The sequence below is a fragment of the Equus asinus genome, chromosome 24 (genome assembly GCF_041296235.1).
Source record: "Equus asinus isolate D_3611 breed Donkey chromosome 24, EquAss-T2T_v2, whole genome shotgun sequence".
Classification (NCBI taxonomy): domain Eukaryota; kingdom Metazoa; phylum Chordata; class Mammalia; order Perissodactyla; family Equidae; genus Equus; species Equus asinus.
This window is the reverse complement of record NC_091813.1, coordinates 67,808,794-67,826,845: the sequence shown is the minus strand read 5'-3', so window position 1 is coordinate 67,826,845 and position 18,052 is coordinate 67,808,794. Positions and strand designations below refer to the sequence as shown.

The 18,052-nt window shown below is 46.8% G+C and overlaps 1 protein-coding gene across 37 annotated transcripts in view; it reads left to right on the top strand.

The window, feature by feature from the left end:
- The window catches only part of MAP7 (microtubule associated protein 7), a 149,222-nt gene that overhangs the window by 114,072 nt on the left and 17,098 nt on the right, over positions 1-18,052 (top strand). For 15 of the 37 annotated variants that reach the window (XM_070496552.1, XM_070496546.1, XM_070496540.1 and 12 more), the window contains 5 exons: positions 4,518-4,631; positions 9,437-9,564; positions 15,058-15,173; positions 15,477-15,760; positions 17,739-17,973. In XM_070496552.1, the coding sequence (XP_070352653.1) occupies positions 4,518-4,631; positions 9,437-9,564; positions 15,058-15,173; positions 15,477-15,760; positions 17,739-17,973 (877 nt within the window). Of the gene's footprint in view, positions 1-4,517; positions 4,632-9,394; positions 9,565-15,057; positions 15,174-15,476; positions 15,761-17,738; positions 17,974-18,052 lie in introns of all 37 variants that reach the window. The other 22 variants (XM_044754265.2, XM_070496536.1, XM_070496543.1 and 19 more) reach the window with 2 other exon arrangements.

Sequence of the window (18,052 nt, the reverse complement as noted above, 5' to 3'; positions counted from 1 at the left end):
TCTCGAGTTATTTATAAAACAAAAGTTTTATTTTGCATACTTATATAGAAGGAAAAATCAAGCTTTTAAGATAAGCTGTTTTAGATAACTGAAATGATTTTAAATAAAAAAACCAAAGAATTATGTGCAATATAGAAACACATACTCTTTAAAAGTAACAAATTGTGGTTACTTTGAGTGCTTTCCTAAGAAACTGGGAACAGTTCAGTGTTTATAGTCTTTAAAAAGAATGTGACGTGTACATGTTCTGTGTATTTGTGTATTTTGTATTGTATAATATTTATGGTGTTTTTGTGATGTACAATATTACGTGTGCTGATGTTATTTTATAACTAATCTCTTAAAGCACTAAATGTTTGAACAACTTCCTATCTTGCCTTTAACCTAAATCATTCCTTTTTTTAACCTAATTTGCCTCATTCATCGATATTAGACATGTAGTCAAATTAGGGGTTTTTTATATGTTAAAGAAAAGTATTATGAATTAAAATTCCTTTCATAGCCTCTATTTTCAAGCCCTTCCCTTAATACAGCGTAAAACATAGCCCGTGAAGGCTCTTCCTACACTTGTCTGTTCATCTTTTCTTTGGAATTGGCCGCTTAACACTCTAATTTCATACGTCCGTGAACCTGGGTCTCGGACAAACCACAAGTGGGATTTACAGCACTTTTAAGTTAAACCTCACTTGCTGCCTCCTACAGTCCCAAACCTGAAATTGGGGAAGATTGGGAGTGGGGAGATGGGCCCTGAACCAGGCAATATCCTGTCGAGGCTCCTGGGAAGGAGGGTGCTGTGTCAGCTAGAAGTAAGATGCCTGATAGGTCCTGCATGGGGGTGCCTCATAGGATATTACTAAGTCCTGGGAGCTTAGAACTGGGAAAATTTGCTGGATGGCGCATCTCTCCCCTTGGGATGATAGAGCTTTCAGAGGTGAAGGGCCTGACTTTATAGCCTGCAGGCTGATTATTGGAGAAGAGGGCCTGGCACAGAGACCCCCGCCCCTAACCATGTTGTTGCTACACCACATCTTCTGTGCTTACCTTCGTGCACGTGGAACCCTTTCCTTAGATCAACGCTTACTCTGTGCATTCTTCTTTGGGTGAGTTTAAGGGTCAGGGGAAGTTCAACAACCAGTTCATAGCTGGGGCCAGGAGACTGCCCCTCGAACCATGGTGCAGCCCTAGAAAATCCAGTACGAAGCTGGACGGCAGGATAGGAGGAAGAGCAGTAAATTTGGGAGTTCTGCTTCTCCGCCCCCTTATCAAAAGAACTGTGACCCGGTTCCTGGGTCTAACAGGCAGGGTCAGCCTGGAAGGACAGTGTGTCCACCAGGGCCTGCCATATGGTCCAAGAAGCAGGTTTTTTAAGTCAGACGGAACCCTCAGGACAGTGAGGACCGGGCCTTTAGTGAGAACAGAAATTCTTCTGAATTTCAGCTTCTCTGATATAGAAATTTAGGTAATTTAGTTAATTTTCTTTTCTGCTACTTGTTAAAGTTATCCTTTATAATCAAGTGAGACAACATTCTTATCAACTTATCAAATTAGAGGCTTTACAGACTCCTCAGTCAGAGGGTGCACACCGTTGCTAGACTGTGGGAGCCTTCTCGGCTCTCAGCACAGGCCCTGAAGCTGCTGTTGTCCACACGCTGATGCTCTCAAGCTGATCTTCAGCTGGGATGCTCACTGGTTATCACAGATACTGAAGTGTTTCCGTACCGCCTGGTAGACATCCACCTCCACAAGCTGCGCTTCCCTGGCCTCCGGAGCAGTGAGCGGCGTCCCTTAGCTCTGCGCCTGTGCTCTGCCGGTTTTAAAATGTTCTGATTATCACACTGAATATAGTGTCACATCGACTGATGAGATGCCCTGAGTTAACGGAAACCTCTGATTACCAAAGATGTCTGTAATCGTTGCAGTAGAAAGAATATTGCCACTGGAAAGTTTTGCATTAAAAATGTGTTTCTTGTTATCTTAAGTTACCTGCTTAACCAGCTCTTTTCTCATGGAAGAAAAAAAGGGAGTTTGAAAAAAGTAAGAGTGAATTTGCCTCCTCTTTGCTTAAAATTAGTCCCTCCATTTTTTCCTAGAATCATGATCAGAGGACACCCTGGCAGGCCTCAAGCTGAATTCTGCCCACAGACGTATTCTCTGTGACTTGAGCAGGCTTTTTGTTCTTGTTTTAATTTGAATTAATTGCTAAACATTTAAAAAATGGAAGACTTCTGACAACATTTAGTTTTCCTACTTCTAATGAAAAATGAGGATCTGGCAACACTTGCGTGATTACTGCATGGCACGCGTCCTCTGGAACTGAAACAGTGCCTGCTGCTCAGGGAGGAGCGTGGCGGTGCAGACACCTGTGGGGCGTGCCGCCTCTGGTCCAGGTGCTCTGCTGTGGGGACTGTCAGTACCTCATTTTTAAGTACTTAAATAAGATCAATACTATAGAGTTGTTTTGTGAGAATTATTCTCCCCTCCTTCAGGAGCTTATCTTAAAATCAGGCCCCTCTACGTGAAAAAATAATAATAACAACTAACCGTCCTGTGCTGACCTTTACTAAAGGGTCGTCTTCGGGAGAGATCTAGCGCTCTCTTGCTCAGGGCACAGTTGTGAAAGTGGTGGAAGTGGAAACAAGTTTCTCCTAGCAAAACCATTCACAGTGTCAGAGCTGTGAAACAAATCTCTTCAGATTTGCTTTAAACACAGGTCAAAGAGGCTTTCTAATGATCTTCATTTGGGGCAAATTCTTTGCTTGATGCCTTAAAAAGACTCACAGAAATAAAGTAATTGAACTTCTTAATCGGGGGGGAAGACATCATTTTCAATGGTAAACCTTCTCTGCACTTCTGAGCCAGTCGTCTGTCAGAGTTTATGCGAGAAAAGGAAGCACTCATCTCTTCTTCCCTTTCTCATCTGCTGAAGGTTTTCAGTTAATCCTAATCACTTTTCTCCAGTGATTTTATTCTGTGAATGTATCCTAATTAATTTAGGTTACATTATGCTCTGTTGTTCTCTCTCTCACGCACACACATCTCTCTCTGCCATCCCCTGGTTTATAGTATCTCGTTGTGTGCTCTGTGACCTGTGTGACTATTACAATAGTTTTATAACAAATCTCTTCATTCATGTCATAATGTCAGAAAAGGTTTAATTTAACCATGAAGACTCTCCTAATAAACAGAAAATCGAATGAACAATTCACTAATTCTTAAATTTGCCAGAGCCTTGATCAAAATAGCCACTCTTTTAAAATAAAGTCGGATAATTAAGGTACTCATTGGAGACTGGTACTTCCTTCCAGACAGTAGGAGCAAGTATGTTCTATAACAACATTAAACATTAGTTGGCTTCTATTAAGTGAAACTAATTTCCAGAATTTGAACGTCATTCCTTTGAAATACGACAGATAAAGGTGTTATAAGAGCAGTTGCTCCAGGGGCAAAGGGACTCGCACCGGCTGTCTGTGGTGCAGAATAGATGTGGCCTTGCCAGGTTTGGACAAGTTTAAAGACTTTTATAAGTGATTTGTGAGCGTGTTCTAAACTAGAGATAGTATACGATCACTTTACTGATATTTGTAGGATTTTGCAAGCTCCTTTCCCGGTATTTTTGCAAAGTACCTTCTTTATTTTCATGGGCCATCACTGGAAGCTAACAGTATAGGCAAAGTAATGTATAATTGGCATGTATTTCCTAACACCAGTCTTGCCAAGCCCCAGTATAATTTGGGACCATATGTCATTGTATTACTTTAAATTCATTTTCTAGATTCTTCACACACCCACCCAATATCATGTTTATACTGAATTTTGGCTTTTCTGCTTAATTTTATCTTGTTTAGCTTGACCCTTATCCTCCGCCAAAATTTTTATTTTGTTGCCAAACAGGGACCTGAAAGAGCCTGGCTTGCTGAGTGGAAAAGTCAAAAGGAAATCCATGCAGTACATTGCATGAGTCCTCTTTCACTTTATTGTATCTGATTTCACCCAGTGGCCCAAGTAGCAGTTCAGGGAGATCTATCAAAATTGAATGGAGACCCTGTCTATCTGTATTTGTATGTGCATCTAGTCTTGCACTCACCTGCCACAGCCTCTGTTGGAGTTGGTTACTGGGGGCACCTAGGAGGCCCTCTGGCTGACGCGTGTGCCCTCAGGCCCCTGCCCATCCTGGGAGGGCAGCAGGTACGACTGGAGCCAGCTACACGTCCCACCCTGTAGTTGAAATGATACTTCTGTTTTGTTACGTGTTGACTCCTGGAGGAAGGTGGTTAGCAAAATCTGAGTGCATAAAACTGTGATCAGAGCCTGCCACAAACTAAACGTCTTGAAGAAAGTTCCCGTTGTGGAGAGCTGCTCCTCTGGGCGGGTTCCTGTCGCCCTGACGCTCGCCAGCTGTCCTCCCTGGAGAGCCTGGGCTCAAAGGCCAGGCCTGGGAAGCGATAGGTGGGATGTGCTGTGCCCTCTGGCCCCTGGAGAGAATACTTCTAACATCTCGCTTATGTGGTGACATTTAGCTCGCCGCCTGCAGCTCAGCCCATGGGAGAGCAGCGTTGTTAGCAGACTGCTGACGCCCACCCACTCGTTCCTGGCCAGAAGTAAAAGCACAGCTGCCTTGTCTGGAGACGCAGGTAAAACCACCGAGGCGCGCTTCCTGGCGAGGTGAAGCCTGGGAAGCATGTCTGCGCCGCCAGTGTTCCTCTGTCTCGTCTCCATCTTCCCGTGTGCTTCTCTTCTCTGGGTGGAAAGGCTTTGGGGATACCCTGTCGGCACTGGTTCCATGCCCCTGGCACTGCTTCCCCTTCGCGTCCATCTTAGCATCTTGCTGGGACGAGATGCAGGCAGACAGAGGATGTCCCGCCTGAGGTCAGGTGGCTTCAGATGCTTCCATCTGTGCCTTACATGACCAGAAATACCTATCCTTACCTGCTCTTCTTCTCCTGCGTCTGAACAGGTGGTCACAGGTAGACATAAGTTAATATTTGATACCAACGTGCAGACTTGGGAATGAAATCAAAGCAGGAGCCCACTTACGCCTGGAGTTTCATAAAGTGGCCGCACACTGGCTACTTAGCCGCCCTGTGTCAGCCTTTTATATGTAATCGAGGAGTAAATGTGCCCTTCCAAAACTCTTGAGAGTTGTGTGAAGGCTAATTATAGTGTTCTTATTTGTTACATACGTTAAAAATACGTAAAATGTGCCAAGTGCTGGTTATCATAATTAGTTGTAACTCCTCTACTTTTTTGAAAGGCAAAACATGTGCTGAATGAGCCAATTAATTTAATGAGAAGTTAGTTGGGAGCCTTTCTCCAGCTGGGAGGAAGGATGCACATTCGGCTTTTGGCGCTCCCCCTCACGCGCTGAGTTGATTTGGAGTCTCCCAGACATCTCTGGGCACAGCTGGGACGCCCGTGCCCCAGCCACTAGCGCTCATCTTTGGCACTTAGAAGTGGCGTAGCCTCTCCATCACGTGTCCTCTGCAAGCTCTTCATGCTCGTGAGCCTCTTTGCAGGGAGTGGTTCTTGGTGGCTCTGTGATGTCCTCCCTCTGTGGTGCCCAGTGCGCTAGTATCAGCCCTGGTTCTCACAGTCCTCTGGAGGCGTCCCCACCACCTGCCCCGGAAACCGGCTGCTGTGCCAACTACTGACTCACAGCAGGGCCCCTTAGAGGACAGGCGGGCAGATGTTAAACCTGCTCCTGTACCCCTCCGTCCTCGGCACCCTCGAGCTGCTCCGTGTACACGTGTGCCTGCAGCTAGCTGGGCCTCCGTGTTCTGTGTGTTCTCTGACTGCCTCTCCCATCAGCTGTCACATTGCATCTGAGATTTTCCTGGAGGAAGACGTACAGCTCCTCTCAAGATAGTTTATTTCTTAAGCCTGTGAATGTCATACTTTATGCAAGTTGTGAAAGCTTTCTTTACATCCAGCTAATTGAAGAACCTTTAGAACTGCTTCTCGCTCCTGTGTCACAGGCTCTGAACAGCTTGTGGAAACTGTGCTTCTAATCTCCACATTGTGTGTTGTTTTGTCCTAAAGCGCGGCCTCACGGCTAAAAGCAGTGTCCCTCTGCTGTTCCTGTCATCACTAACTCTTGTCCTCTTGCCCTCCCTGTAGTCTCTCCAGCACCTTCTCCCCATTTTCCACCCGTTCTCCCGGCCCGTCTTCCGTCATCCTTCTTCACTGTTGTGCTCAGTCAAGGTGCTTTTTACCTGCTGACTCACTTTTTGCGTTGCAACTTCTCCATCCTCCTTTCGGCAGATCGGCACGTTTCCGTGTTGATTTGAGCGTGGAGCAATGCACGGCCGGCCCCTGAGTTGCCTGTTTTATTAATACCTTCCTTAGGTCATTGCATCAATACAGCTTATGTTTGATGAACCAAAACTGTTGTTTTTTAAACATTTCCATTTGAAATTATATATGTAAACGTCTCGTACGTGTATCCTGTCAAAAACCCTTTCCATCACTTTCATTTCCCACCTGCTCTCCTTGAGGATTTTCCCTTGTCTTCCCATTTTAGTGTTGTCCCTTGAGTTCTGTTTTGTTTTTTGTTTGTTTGTTTTTTGCTGAGGAAAATTAGCCCTGAGCCAACATCTGTGTCGGTCTTCCTGTATTTCGTATGCGGGACGCCTCCACAGCGTGGCGCACCAGTGGTGTAGGTCTGCATCCAGGATTTGAACTTGCAAACCCGGGCTGCAGAAGTGGAGGGCACCAAACTCAACCACTACGCCACAGGGCAAGCCCCGCGTTGAGTTCATTTTATGTGCAAGTGCCCTTGGCAAGAGGATGACCTCGTCGAGAGCCGGGGTGCCAGCAGCAGATGAGAGCAGCCCTCCTGACCCCTAGGGTGTTCGGTGGCTGCAGACTCCCCAAGCAAGTGAAAAGAGCCATTGGAAATTGGAAATCAGTCTGACCCTCTCGTTGGGGCCACTGCTTTTGGTTGGCTTTTCCACGCCCGCTTATTAAAATTCACTTAAAATACGTGTGATTATTAGAGCTCAGGATTAAATGAGTTCGTATGTGTAAAATGCTTAGAATGCTACTTGCACATAGAGTCACTCAACAAATGTTATTAAGATTATTATTATTTTACTATGTAATTCTTCTCTGTGCTGCACTCCAGCCACTAGAACTGCATCATCTTTGCACCGTTATTTCACAGGGAAGATTGCGAGTGAGTTAAATTAACACACACCGGCTACCAAGAGGAGAAGGGAATACAGACACTGCAAGACTTCCTCAGAGACATTCCAAAGAGAATTTTCATGTTCAGTAAAACTGCCTTGGGGATACAGAGGGCACTCTGAGGAAAAGAATATATATGTATTGCTCTTCCTGTCCCTTCAGGAGGGCTAGATTATTAGAATAATTGATTTAAAGATTTCCGGTTTGTCAGTAGTTACTGTTCAGAACAACAGTGAATTCATGAAATGTATTCCCTTAGAGGGAATTTACAGTGTGTATTTCAGCCAGACGATGTTTCTTGAGCAATGAAACTTGAGGGTTTCTGTATAGACTGCACTGGAAGGTTTAAGGATCTTGTCATCCTTTGCTTAGCATCACCTCACGCTGTGATAAGGAATGGACTAGAGGCCTGATGAGATTGGCTACATCCAGGGTGGTCTCAGGCAGTAATCACAGACACCCCTGAAATTATTACTCTCCACCAGAGGAAAAAGAAGTCATATTTCTGTGCTGCATTCCTTTTTCAGTGTTGGAGCAGGGCTCTTGTCCCGGGTTTCTCGATCCTTGGGAATGGCCTCCGGCTGTGCCCAGGGCCCCACAGAGGCGACCGGGCCAGGATGTTACTCTTGAAGTGCGTTCGATTGGCTTGGCAGGGTTTCGCATTACTGACCTCTCTCCCTGTCTGGGGGATGCAAAGGCTCTGTGTGGCACTTCAGGAGGGGTTACTTTCAAGTAGTTGCCCTGTGATCGCAGCACCAAGGACCTGCCTTCACCTTCAGGGTCGGAAGCAGAGCTTCATGTCCATTCGCAAGTAAGACGCACGTTCTGCTAAGGAGAACTGAGGGGATGCGAAGGTAGCTTATCCTGAAGAAACAGATTCTGTTTTGAAATGAAAAGGAAATGCAGCCTCCAGTCCCTTCACCACCCGGACCATCAGTGGTGACCAGAGGGTACCGCACTGGATGAAAGAGAGCACACGAAGGAAGAGGCAGTCTGATCGACTGTCTGTAGATTAAACCAAAATCACAGATGTTCTTTGAGCTCTACGATTCTGAAATTAGGATTACCCCAAATTTGTCTTGTGAACTTTTGAGTTTTTAATTTATTAATACTATCGTATTCAGTCGACACAAAATCCTCCCTTTGAAGGATTGTACGATGGCTAGAGTTGGGTGGAGTCACTTTATAACATGGTGCAAAGACATATTCTCCTCAGTAGTCATGTTTAATTGTTGTATTTTTTGCTGGAAAACAAAATTTCTGGATGAGATCTGAAATTGGACCTTGGCTCCTTAGTGCCCACACTTGAGACACCTATGCATCCTTGTCAGAATTTCTTTAAACCCATTGTCACTCAGAATCACTTGGCTAATGACAGTGTTTCTTTGAAGTCAAATTATCAGAAACTGTACGTGGTTTTTCAGAAAATATTCCATCTTGAGAAAACCTGTAAAAGCTATTCATGATTTGACCTTATTTTTGGTGGTTCTAACCTATTTATGTTCTATTCACCGTCTAAAACGCTCACATCTCGTCTGTCCCCGTGTCCTCTCCTGCTGCTGCTTGTGAACCGTCAAATGCCGTGGCTTCTGGGAAGACCCAGAGCAGGCATTTGATTTGCCTTTAAATAGATAAAACATTTACAGGATTTTTTTTCTGGAAATTATTGGTTGTCCTTGTAACAAGTCTTAACACCTGTGGAGACTTGGTCATTGCACGTTTTAAAGATGCGGCTGCTTGTCCCTGCTGGCTGCTGGCTCGACTCCTGCGGCAGCTGTAGGGAATCTTGCTTGCCTGCTTGCTCGCTTCCTGTCTTTATGCCTTTTGTTCCATCTTAAAGCTAATTAGGAAAAAGCTGATTATAAACCAGTCATAGACAAAAATTATCGCTAATGTAGCGTTTTACCAGAACCATCAATTTATAGGAATAGAAGGCCATTGCTTTCCATCGTCATTAGATTACATCTGTATCTTTAATCCGTGTTTAAGTAGCCAGATAGCTTATATATTCCAGATTTTTCGTCTGGACATGCCTTCCTTTTGGACACTGTAAACTGGCAGGGCTGTGAGGACAGTTGAGGGTGATGGTTCTGGACGCCTCTGGGTAATGACACCTTCTCCCTGCTTTTCTCTCTGTCTCTGCTTTGCTCCTTGTCCCGAACCTGCTCTTGCCCTTCCTTCTGCTGCTCCTCTGGCACCCTTGTGTGTAAAGCAGCCCCCTGCACCCTAGTTATCCCCATTTGTCCTCGTTCAGCATCTTGCAGCCCCATCAACATCATGCCCTACAAAGCTGCACACTCTAGAAATCCGATGGAGCGACCAAAATTCTTTGTAACGCCGCCCGAGGGCTCTGCGCGGAGGAGGACTGTCCATGGCACAGTGGTGAGTAGTGTTGGGAGCCGCTGGGCGCTCTGCACACTTTCTGTGCGGAGCAGATGCCACCCCAAGGCCCACTGTGGGTGTCAGGAAGACCAGGGGTGGCGACCTCCACCGTCCCATCCATCCACCCATCTGGGATCTGGCTGGCTGGGTGGTCACGTCCTCACGCTCCCTCTCCACTTGGGGATTTTGTTCCCCCTAAGAATTTGAAGATGAAATTGTTCTCTGTTCAAATGTGTAAACATGCATGGAATTGTATTTGTCTTCATCAATACAAATAAGTGTGCTGCCAGCATACTTCTGTTTTTGAAAGTAAGGAAACCTGTGAGGCCTGGGCTGCTGCCTCTGCATTTCATTCCAGCCAGATCCAGAAGCTGGCAGACCTCTAACCAGTGTTCACTGAAAGCAATATAAAGAATTTTTATCTGCTTAGCTAGTCCCTGTCAGGGCCCAGATCTTAAGATATGGTGACAAAGTATCTTGAAAACACTAGTTATTTGCTAAGTAACTAATTCTTGAAAAGCCAATAGGCTGTGCTACAAACTCAGATTTTACAAGTAAAGAATATAATACACATCCTGGTTATTCCTGGAAGGAGGCTGAGCTGGGGTTAATTTCCACTGTGCCGTAAAGGCACTGATGTAACTTGTGTGTCTCCAGGAATCTCTCTTCTTCTTTGATTTAAACTGTGCATGTTTGGTATCCGATGAAAGATATGGACCTTGTTCTGTGGTCTTCAGACACCATACTTCAGTCTGAAAGGACTCGCCAGTCAACCAGAAGGTCTTGTCTCTCTCCCATGGTAACAGCATGACCGAGTTAATGAAAGGTTGGAACAGTTTTTTTAGATCTTAACTTCCCAGAGCAGTTCAGATTTATAAAGCTGATGGGCCCTTAAAAGGGTTTTGCTTAGGCATTTTAGGATAATTCCAGGGTTGTGAGAGCGTGATGGCTTTGCCTGCGGGCAGTTTTTCAAGCCCGTCAGGCGTTAGGGAGTCAGCGTGTAATTCCTGCTTGAGTCAGACCCCCAGCCCTTCAACCAAACGGGGAGCTGCCCTGGGGTGTCGGGAAGGTGTCCCTCACTCGCATGTTGCTGCTTCAGAGATCCCAGCCGTGGACAGAAAGCAGCAGTTAAGCAGAACAGCTTTGGCCCCAAAGGTTGGGCACTTATTGGGCAGGGGAAAGCGTTACCGAAGGAGAAATATCTTGTTGTGGATGAAAACAAAAATTAACACTCCAAGAGGAGAGGAGGAGAGCTCACCCTTGGCCAACCTATTCACTGAGGTTCTCATCACATGATCCAGTCTCCACTTTCCCACGTTTTATTTTTTTAATGCCTTCCTTTTCTGTATTTGATCTATGGGCCTTCTTTTCTCCTCTTTACAACCAAAAATTTAGGTAAATACCTATTGCCAGAAAATGACTCTACAAGTCATGTGTACCCCAGAATGGCACCATGGACTCCAGCCGAGTACCAGCCACATGTGGCTGCTGAGCACTCGAATGGTGGCCAGTGAGGCCAACAGACCAAGTTTTACCTCTGTTTTTAAAAATGTTTAATTATAGCAAAAAACATATAACAAAATTTCCCATCTTAGCCATTTTTAAGTATATAGTTCAGTAGCATTAATTGTGTTCACACTGTTATACAGCCAATCTCCAGAACTTTTTAAATCTTGCAAAACTGGAACTATACCCATTAAACAGCTCCCTGTTTCCTTCTCCCCAGACCTTGGCGACCACCATTTCTCTTTCTGTTTTGGTGGATTTGACTACTTTAGATGCCTCATGTAAATGGAATCTGACAGTGTGTGTCTTTTATGACTGGCTTATTTCACTTAGCAGAAAGTCGTCAAGGCCCGTCCATGTTGTAGAATGTGACAGGATTTCTGTTCTTTTTAAGAAGGCTAGTAATATTCCATTGTATGCACATATGTATGTATGTGGATGTATTTATTTGCACACGTGCATCTGTGTGTGTACACACGTTTATTAATCTGTTCATCTGTTGATGGATGCTTGAGTTGCTTCTGCCTCCTGGCTCTTGTGAATAGTTGTGCTGTGCACGTGGGTGTGCAAATATCTCTGAGATCCTACTTTCCGTTGTTTTGTACCCAGAAGTGGGATTGCTGGGTCGTATGGTAATTCTATTTTTAATTTTTTGAGGAACTGCCATGCTGTTTTCCATAGCAACTGCACCATTTTACTTACACTTCCACCGACAGTGCACAAGCATTCCAGTTTCCCCACACCTTCGCCAACACTTTTTATTTTGGGGTTTGGTTTGGTTTGTTTTTTTTATAGTAGCCATCTTAATGCATGCGAAGCGATACCTCATTGGGCTTTCAATTTGCATTTCTCTAATGATCAGTGATGTTGCGCATCTTTTTATATGCTTGTTGGCTATTTGTATATCATCTTTGGAAAATATCTATTCAGCTCCTTTGCCCATTTTTTAATCTTAATCTTTAATTTTACTTTTTTAATCTTCAACTTTAATTCTTCTTGTGGAGTTCTAGGAATTATTCATATACTCTGGATCTTAACCCCTTAGCAGATATGATTTGCAAATGTTTTCTGCATTCCACAGGCTACCTTCTTACTCTGTTGATTGTGTCCTTTGATACAGGAGTTTTTAAGTTTGATGTAATCCCATTTGTCTCTTTTTGCTTTTGTTGCCTTTTGGTGTCATTCCAAGAAATGACTGCCAGATCCAATGGCATGAAGCTCCCCTATGTTTTCTTCTAGGAATTTTATAGTTTTAAGTTTGACATTTAGATCTTTAATCCATTTTGAGTTAATTTTTGTATGTGGTGTAATGTAAGGGTCCAGCTTCCTTCTTTTACGTGTGGATATCCAGTTTTCCCAGCAACATTTGTTGAAGAGACTGTCTTTTCCCCATTGAGTGGTCTTGGTGCCCTTGTCAAGGATCCTTTAACTGTATATGTGAGGGTTTATTTCTGGACTCTCTGTTCTGTTCCATTGGTCTCTATGTCTGTCTTTCTGCCAGTGACACACTGTTTTGATTACTGTAACTTTCTAATATATTTTGAAACCAGAAAGTGTGAGACTTCCAACTCTGTTCTTTTTCAAGATGGTTTTAGCTGTTCAGGGTCCCTTGAGGTTCCACATGAATTTAAGATGGATTTTTCTATTTCTGTGAAAAATGGCATTGCATTTTGATAGGGATTGCATAGCATCTGTGGATTGCTTTGGATAGTATTGACATCTTAACAATAATAAGGCTTCCAATCCGTGAACACAGGATGTCTTCCCATTTATGTGTCTTAATTTCTTTCAGCAATGTCTTCTAGTTTTCCTTGTACAAGACTTCTACCTCCTTGGTTAAGTTTATGCCTAAGTGTTTTATTCTTTTGATGCTGTTGTAAATGGAAATGTTTTCTTACTTTCTTTTTAATTTTATTTAAGTTTAACTAATTTAGATCTAAATTCAAACAGCCACTATTCGGCACCTGAAATATGTTTTGTGAGACTGAATTTCCTTTTTAATTTTATTTACATTTAATTAACTTAGATCTAAATTCAGATAGCCGAATGTGGCTAGTGGCTGCCACTGGGAAGTGCTGCCTCGGGGCCTCTGTCTGCGTTGTCTCCCTTGAAGGTGATTTGTATCTAACTCTAACTGTAAAATTGAAGTCCTTGTGCTGCCGGTAAGCTGTCAGACCAGTGACACGGGCAGCTTGCTGTTCATGTTCCAGCTCAGCCTTGGGGAGAGATGACTGCGCAGACCGCTGGCTGTTTGCTCAGCTCAGGATGGGAATCAGGAGCACCTGTCTAGGTACATACAGGTGTGGTACCCAAACAGGTGACTGGGTACAAGACCAGTGAAAAGCCATTAAAAAGAACTAAGAGTGAAGACATCCCCCTGCCTGGAGGGTGTTATCTCAGTAGTGAGCATTTTTCCAGCCGGCCCTGGCCCCGGCATTCCCTGACGCCTGTCTTATCCCGGCACAGGTGATGGAGTTCATCCCCAAAGGCTCCACACCACAGATCACCCTTCCTGACTGATTTCCCCATTCAGTTCTCTTCTCGATCTGACTGCAGCCCAGTTAAAATGTTTTGAGAAAAAGGAAAAAAAGCTACTCAAGGTGCTTGACCCCAGCCTCGTTTGGGAAGAGCCCTGGGCCTTCCACTCTGGGGGCTGATCTGCCAGAGGCGCGACTACCACCCTGGACACCTGCAGGGGGGTCTCTATGGTGGCTGCCGCTTCTGCCCCCCAGGACTACAGCTGTGCTGCAGGGACCAGAGGTGGGGGCAGAGGGTGGGCATGCAGCCACAAGAGGTGTGGAGCTGGCACACACCTTGCGAAGCCCTCTCCTGCCCCTATCTTCATTTGTTTCATTTAGAAATCCTGGGAAGACATCAAGTATTATGGACACTTAGATGCTTTCCCCTGCCTATATCCCAGTCCATCGACTAGGATGCTACTAAGGAAAATGGGGACAGGAACAGTGAAGGGGACAAAAGAGAAGGGAGCGGGGAGTTGGAGCTGGAGCCAGGCGGAGAGGAGAGAGGAGAAGGCTCAGCACCAGCCAGCCCTGAGCCCGGGCACTACTCCGCCCCTTCCCTAGCCCTGGCGGTCTGCGGTCCTGCAGGGGTCCCCAGAGCAAAGGGCTGACGGGCGCCCACACAGGGGCCTGCTCACGCCCCGCTCCCACCACAAACAGTGTCGGCCAGTGTCAGAGGCTGGGTGAGTCCCCTCGGCCCTGCGCTTCCTTTAGTCTGGGTGACTGTAGACACATGTCTCTGCATTTCCTCTCGCCCATTTGGACTTGGGACAAGTGTCGTCACTCTGGCTCAACCCCTAGTTGGCAGTCAGAGGAGGGTGGGTGGTTTGGCCACCATGAGATTTCAGTCTCATCCCTAGTGAAAAAGACTAAAAGTAGCTAGAGTTCCTCACCTTGAACCTGACTTTCCTTCGAGAGCCAGAGGACACCAGGTAAGGAAGGGCTGGTTGGATAACATCAGTGCAAAGAAAATAATGAATTAATGTCTGATACAGCGATGTGTACGTTAAAAAAAAAGACTGAGCGACGGTATGTTTTGGTGTGAAAAAGGAAAAAGGCTAAAGAATTTAAAAAGATAAAGGTGTGGAAAAAGAAAAAACCTGGAAGTGAGTTTTATGTTCACATTGGTGTGGGTCAAACCGGACGATGAGCTTCTGCTCCAGGTAGTTCAGACACACAGTGTGGCTGCTTTCCAAAAGGATGAGTGGTTTTGTTCGTTTGTTTTTACAAATATAACTCCAAATCACACATCCAGAACCTCCTTATTGGTGTCACATGGTGTCAATTCAGGTATAATGTTCGGTTTTAAGCTAACAAGGGCCTTTTGTTGGGGGTTGGATATATACATGAGAGAGATGGGAAACTTCCAGAAAGTCATTCAGTGGTTGCAGCTCCTGACTTAGTTGAGTTGCTGAATGTGGTTGTCCCACTCCTGAAAAACCTGATTCCTGTGTTTCTCTGAATTTAGGGCTCTAAAAGAGAGAGGGAGCGAGACAACGTTCCCTTCCACCCGACAGCTGGCGTCCAAAGGGCTCTGTCCCCGTCACATCCGAAAGCCAGGCCACCGGCTCCCTCCCGACTCTGGTGAGTGAGGCAGGCAGGCTGGCGGCTGCTCGCGCTGGAGGCTCAGCAGCCTCCGTCCCCTCAGAGGAGCTGTTCCGCCACTTGTTGGCCTCGACATAGGGAAGAAGAAAGAAACCTGGAGAGAGCCTCTAAAGTGAACGTGTGTGCGTCTGCCATCAGGGAAGACAAAGGCACAAAGCTGAAGACCGTCATTCCTTTCCATATGGGTGTCTGGGACCATCACATGGTGGGGGGGCGGGGATGGACAGTTCCAGAAAGCCTGTGCTGATGTGTCCCCTTCTCTGCCCTTGGTCTGTCGCCCAGGCTCCCATCCAAGTCCTTCCCTCACCTGCCCGGCACACCCAGACCAGCATCCACCCTGCCTCCCGGCTCAGCCAAGGCTGCACCCTCGCAGGCCTGGCCCCCCTCACCTGGCAACATCCGCCCTGTCAAGAGAGAAGCTGGGGTGCAACCTGAGAGAAAAGAGCCTGAGGAGGAGCCTCAGGCAGTCGCCAGTGAGCCCTGGCCAAAGGGCAGAGCACCCCTAGTGAAGGTGGAGGAAGCCACAGTGGAAGAGGGGACACCGGTGGAGGCAGAAGCCGCCCCCGGTAAGGGCCCCTGGCTGGCAGGAGTGGGTGTTGGCTCTCTTTACTTGCTCTCCCTTTCTCCTGCATTGCCTTTACTCAGCTTTTTTTTTTTTCCTTATTGGGAACTTATAAATTTCACTCTGAGGCTAATTTTGGGGCCTTAGGTAATTTCCTTACATATAAAGAAAGTAGAATCATACATCCCAAAGCCTATGGTTGGAGCCGCAGCCCATGAACCCAGGCGTGGCTTCTGATTCCTTTCACTGGCTGAGCCCCGTGTTTCACACTGCGTGCCTTTAGAGCATGGCGTCAGACCCACGTGTATTAGTTATCTATTGCTGTGTAACAAATCGTCCAAAACTTTACAGTTTAAAACAACGACCAGTGGTTATCACGTCTCCTGGATCCTTGGGTGAGAAATCTGGGAGCAGTGTAGTTGGGTGGTTGGTGGCTGTTGGTGGCTTGCCTCCATTTCACGACACATGAGCCGCTCCAGAGGGTTGCTTGCTTGACGTTCTCAGTCTGCCTGCCTGTTCCGCTGGCTCCCCCCAGAGCACGCGATCTGGGAGAGAGTCGTGAGGAATCCACAGTGCCTTTTACACCTAGTCTCAGACGTCACACACACACGTCACAGTTTCTGCCCTCTTCTCTTCATGGAAGCGAGTCAGTAAGTTCAGCTCACTCCCGTGGAGGGGATTCATCTCTGCCTTTTATAGGGAAGATTTTCAAAGAATCGATGGAAATATTTTTAAGCCTCCTCATCTGTGGTGTCTCAAACTACAGAACCTTGGCCCTACCTCAGACCTACTGACTCAGAATATGGGGTGGGGCCCCGGCACTCTGAAGGGTACTGAGCTCGCAGTTGACTTGTGTGCAGGGTTGGCAGATAAATACAGAGGGGCCAGTCATCACCCTCCTCCTGTGCGGGCGGGAGTTGAAGGACCCTGCTCAGCCTGTGCGCTTCACCAGGGTCAGAACTTTCTCCAAAAGACCCCGAGGCTCTCCTCTCTGCCAGGCTAATCAAATGCCGTTTAGAAGTTTAAAATCACCTGGAACTAGGCCTGTGCTATTTCTCGTTGAAAATTGTCTGCATTCAAACGTTTTCTTGTTAAGACTTAATTTGGAGACAGAGCAGGTCAGGGCAAAGAAAAAATGGATGTTCAAGATGATAATGTGGTTGGAGGGGGAGGAGCCCCACATTTGCATGGGAGAAGGGAGGAAGGCCAGAGAGCATCCTGAGGGTAAAGGAAAACCTGTGGGAGCAGGAGGAGGAACGTAAATCCTGAGAGGAGGGCCTGGAGTGGTCGGGTGCCGAGACAGCGCCTCGCTCTGCGGCCTCCGTGGGCTCCCTGCTCTGCCGGCTCTGTAGGCCTTTCTCCCGAACCTGAGTGAGTCGGAGAACATCTGCTCCCATCTTGCTTCTTTGCATCAGGACTGACAGTGGAGGCCCAGGATGGGTGAGGGGCACGAGGGCCAGCTCCTCCCATCTCAGCCTGGAGATGGCTCTGGGTAGACAGCAGGGACCACCTCACTGGGTGTTAGCTTCCGGGCCTGACGGTGTGGACGCTGAGGAGGCTCGCAGGAAGGCTTTCATCCTCTCGTGACGAGTAGTCACTCAGGAGAGGGAGTTTTTTAAATGTAGTGAAAGGCAAATGAAGGATCCCATCCTCTCTTTGCTCAGGGTGCCACTCCCCACCCAACCTAAGGTGAGGCTCTGTAGTCGGTACTCATTCGACGAGTGTTAACCGATTTAACATCTGAGAATCAGGCCAGGTGAAGAGCGGGCCCTTGACGGGATGGCTCACTGAGACAGGCAGCTTTTTGTTACCTGTTGCTTGGTTCCAGAGACTGCAGTGAAACTGGGAGAACCCACGGTGATAAACATTCCCTTTTCTTTATAATGATGCATTCTAGGCCTGGGCTGTGGGGAATGCTTGTTTTCATTTTGTTCTTTGGGTTTTGTTTCCACTTGGTTCTTTCCTTGTACCTGTTTGTACAGCTGCTCCAGCCGCAGCCCCGGCCACCACCTCGGCCCTGGTCCCAGCCCCAGCTTCAGCCCCTGCCCCGGTCCCAGGCCAGCCATCCACTGTGACTGCCAGCACTTCTCCTAAGACCTCTGCAGGCACCACCGACCCAGAAGAGGCCACGAGGCTGTTAGCTGAGAAGAGGCGGCTGGCCCGCGAGCAGAGAGACAAGGAGGAGCGGGAGCAGCGCGAGAGGGAGCAGCGGGAGAGGTGAGGGAGGGCCTGCTCCTTGCTGGGATCAGTGGCCTCACGGCGTCCCTGGATTAGGCCTCGGGCCTGGAGGCCAGAG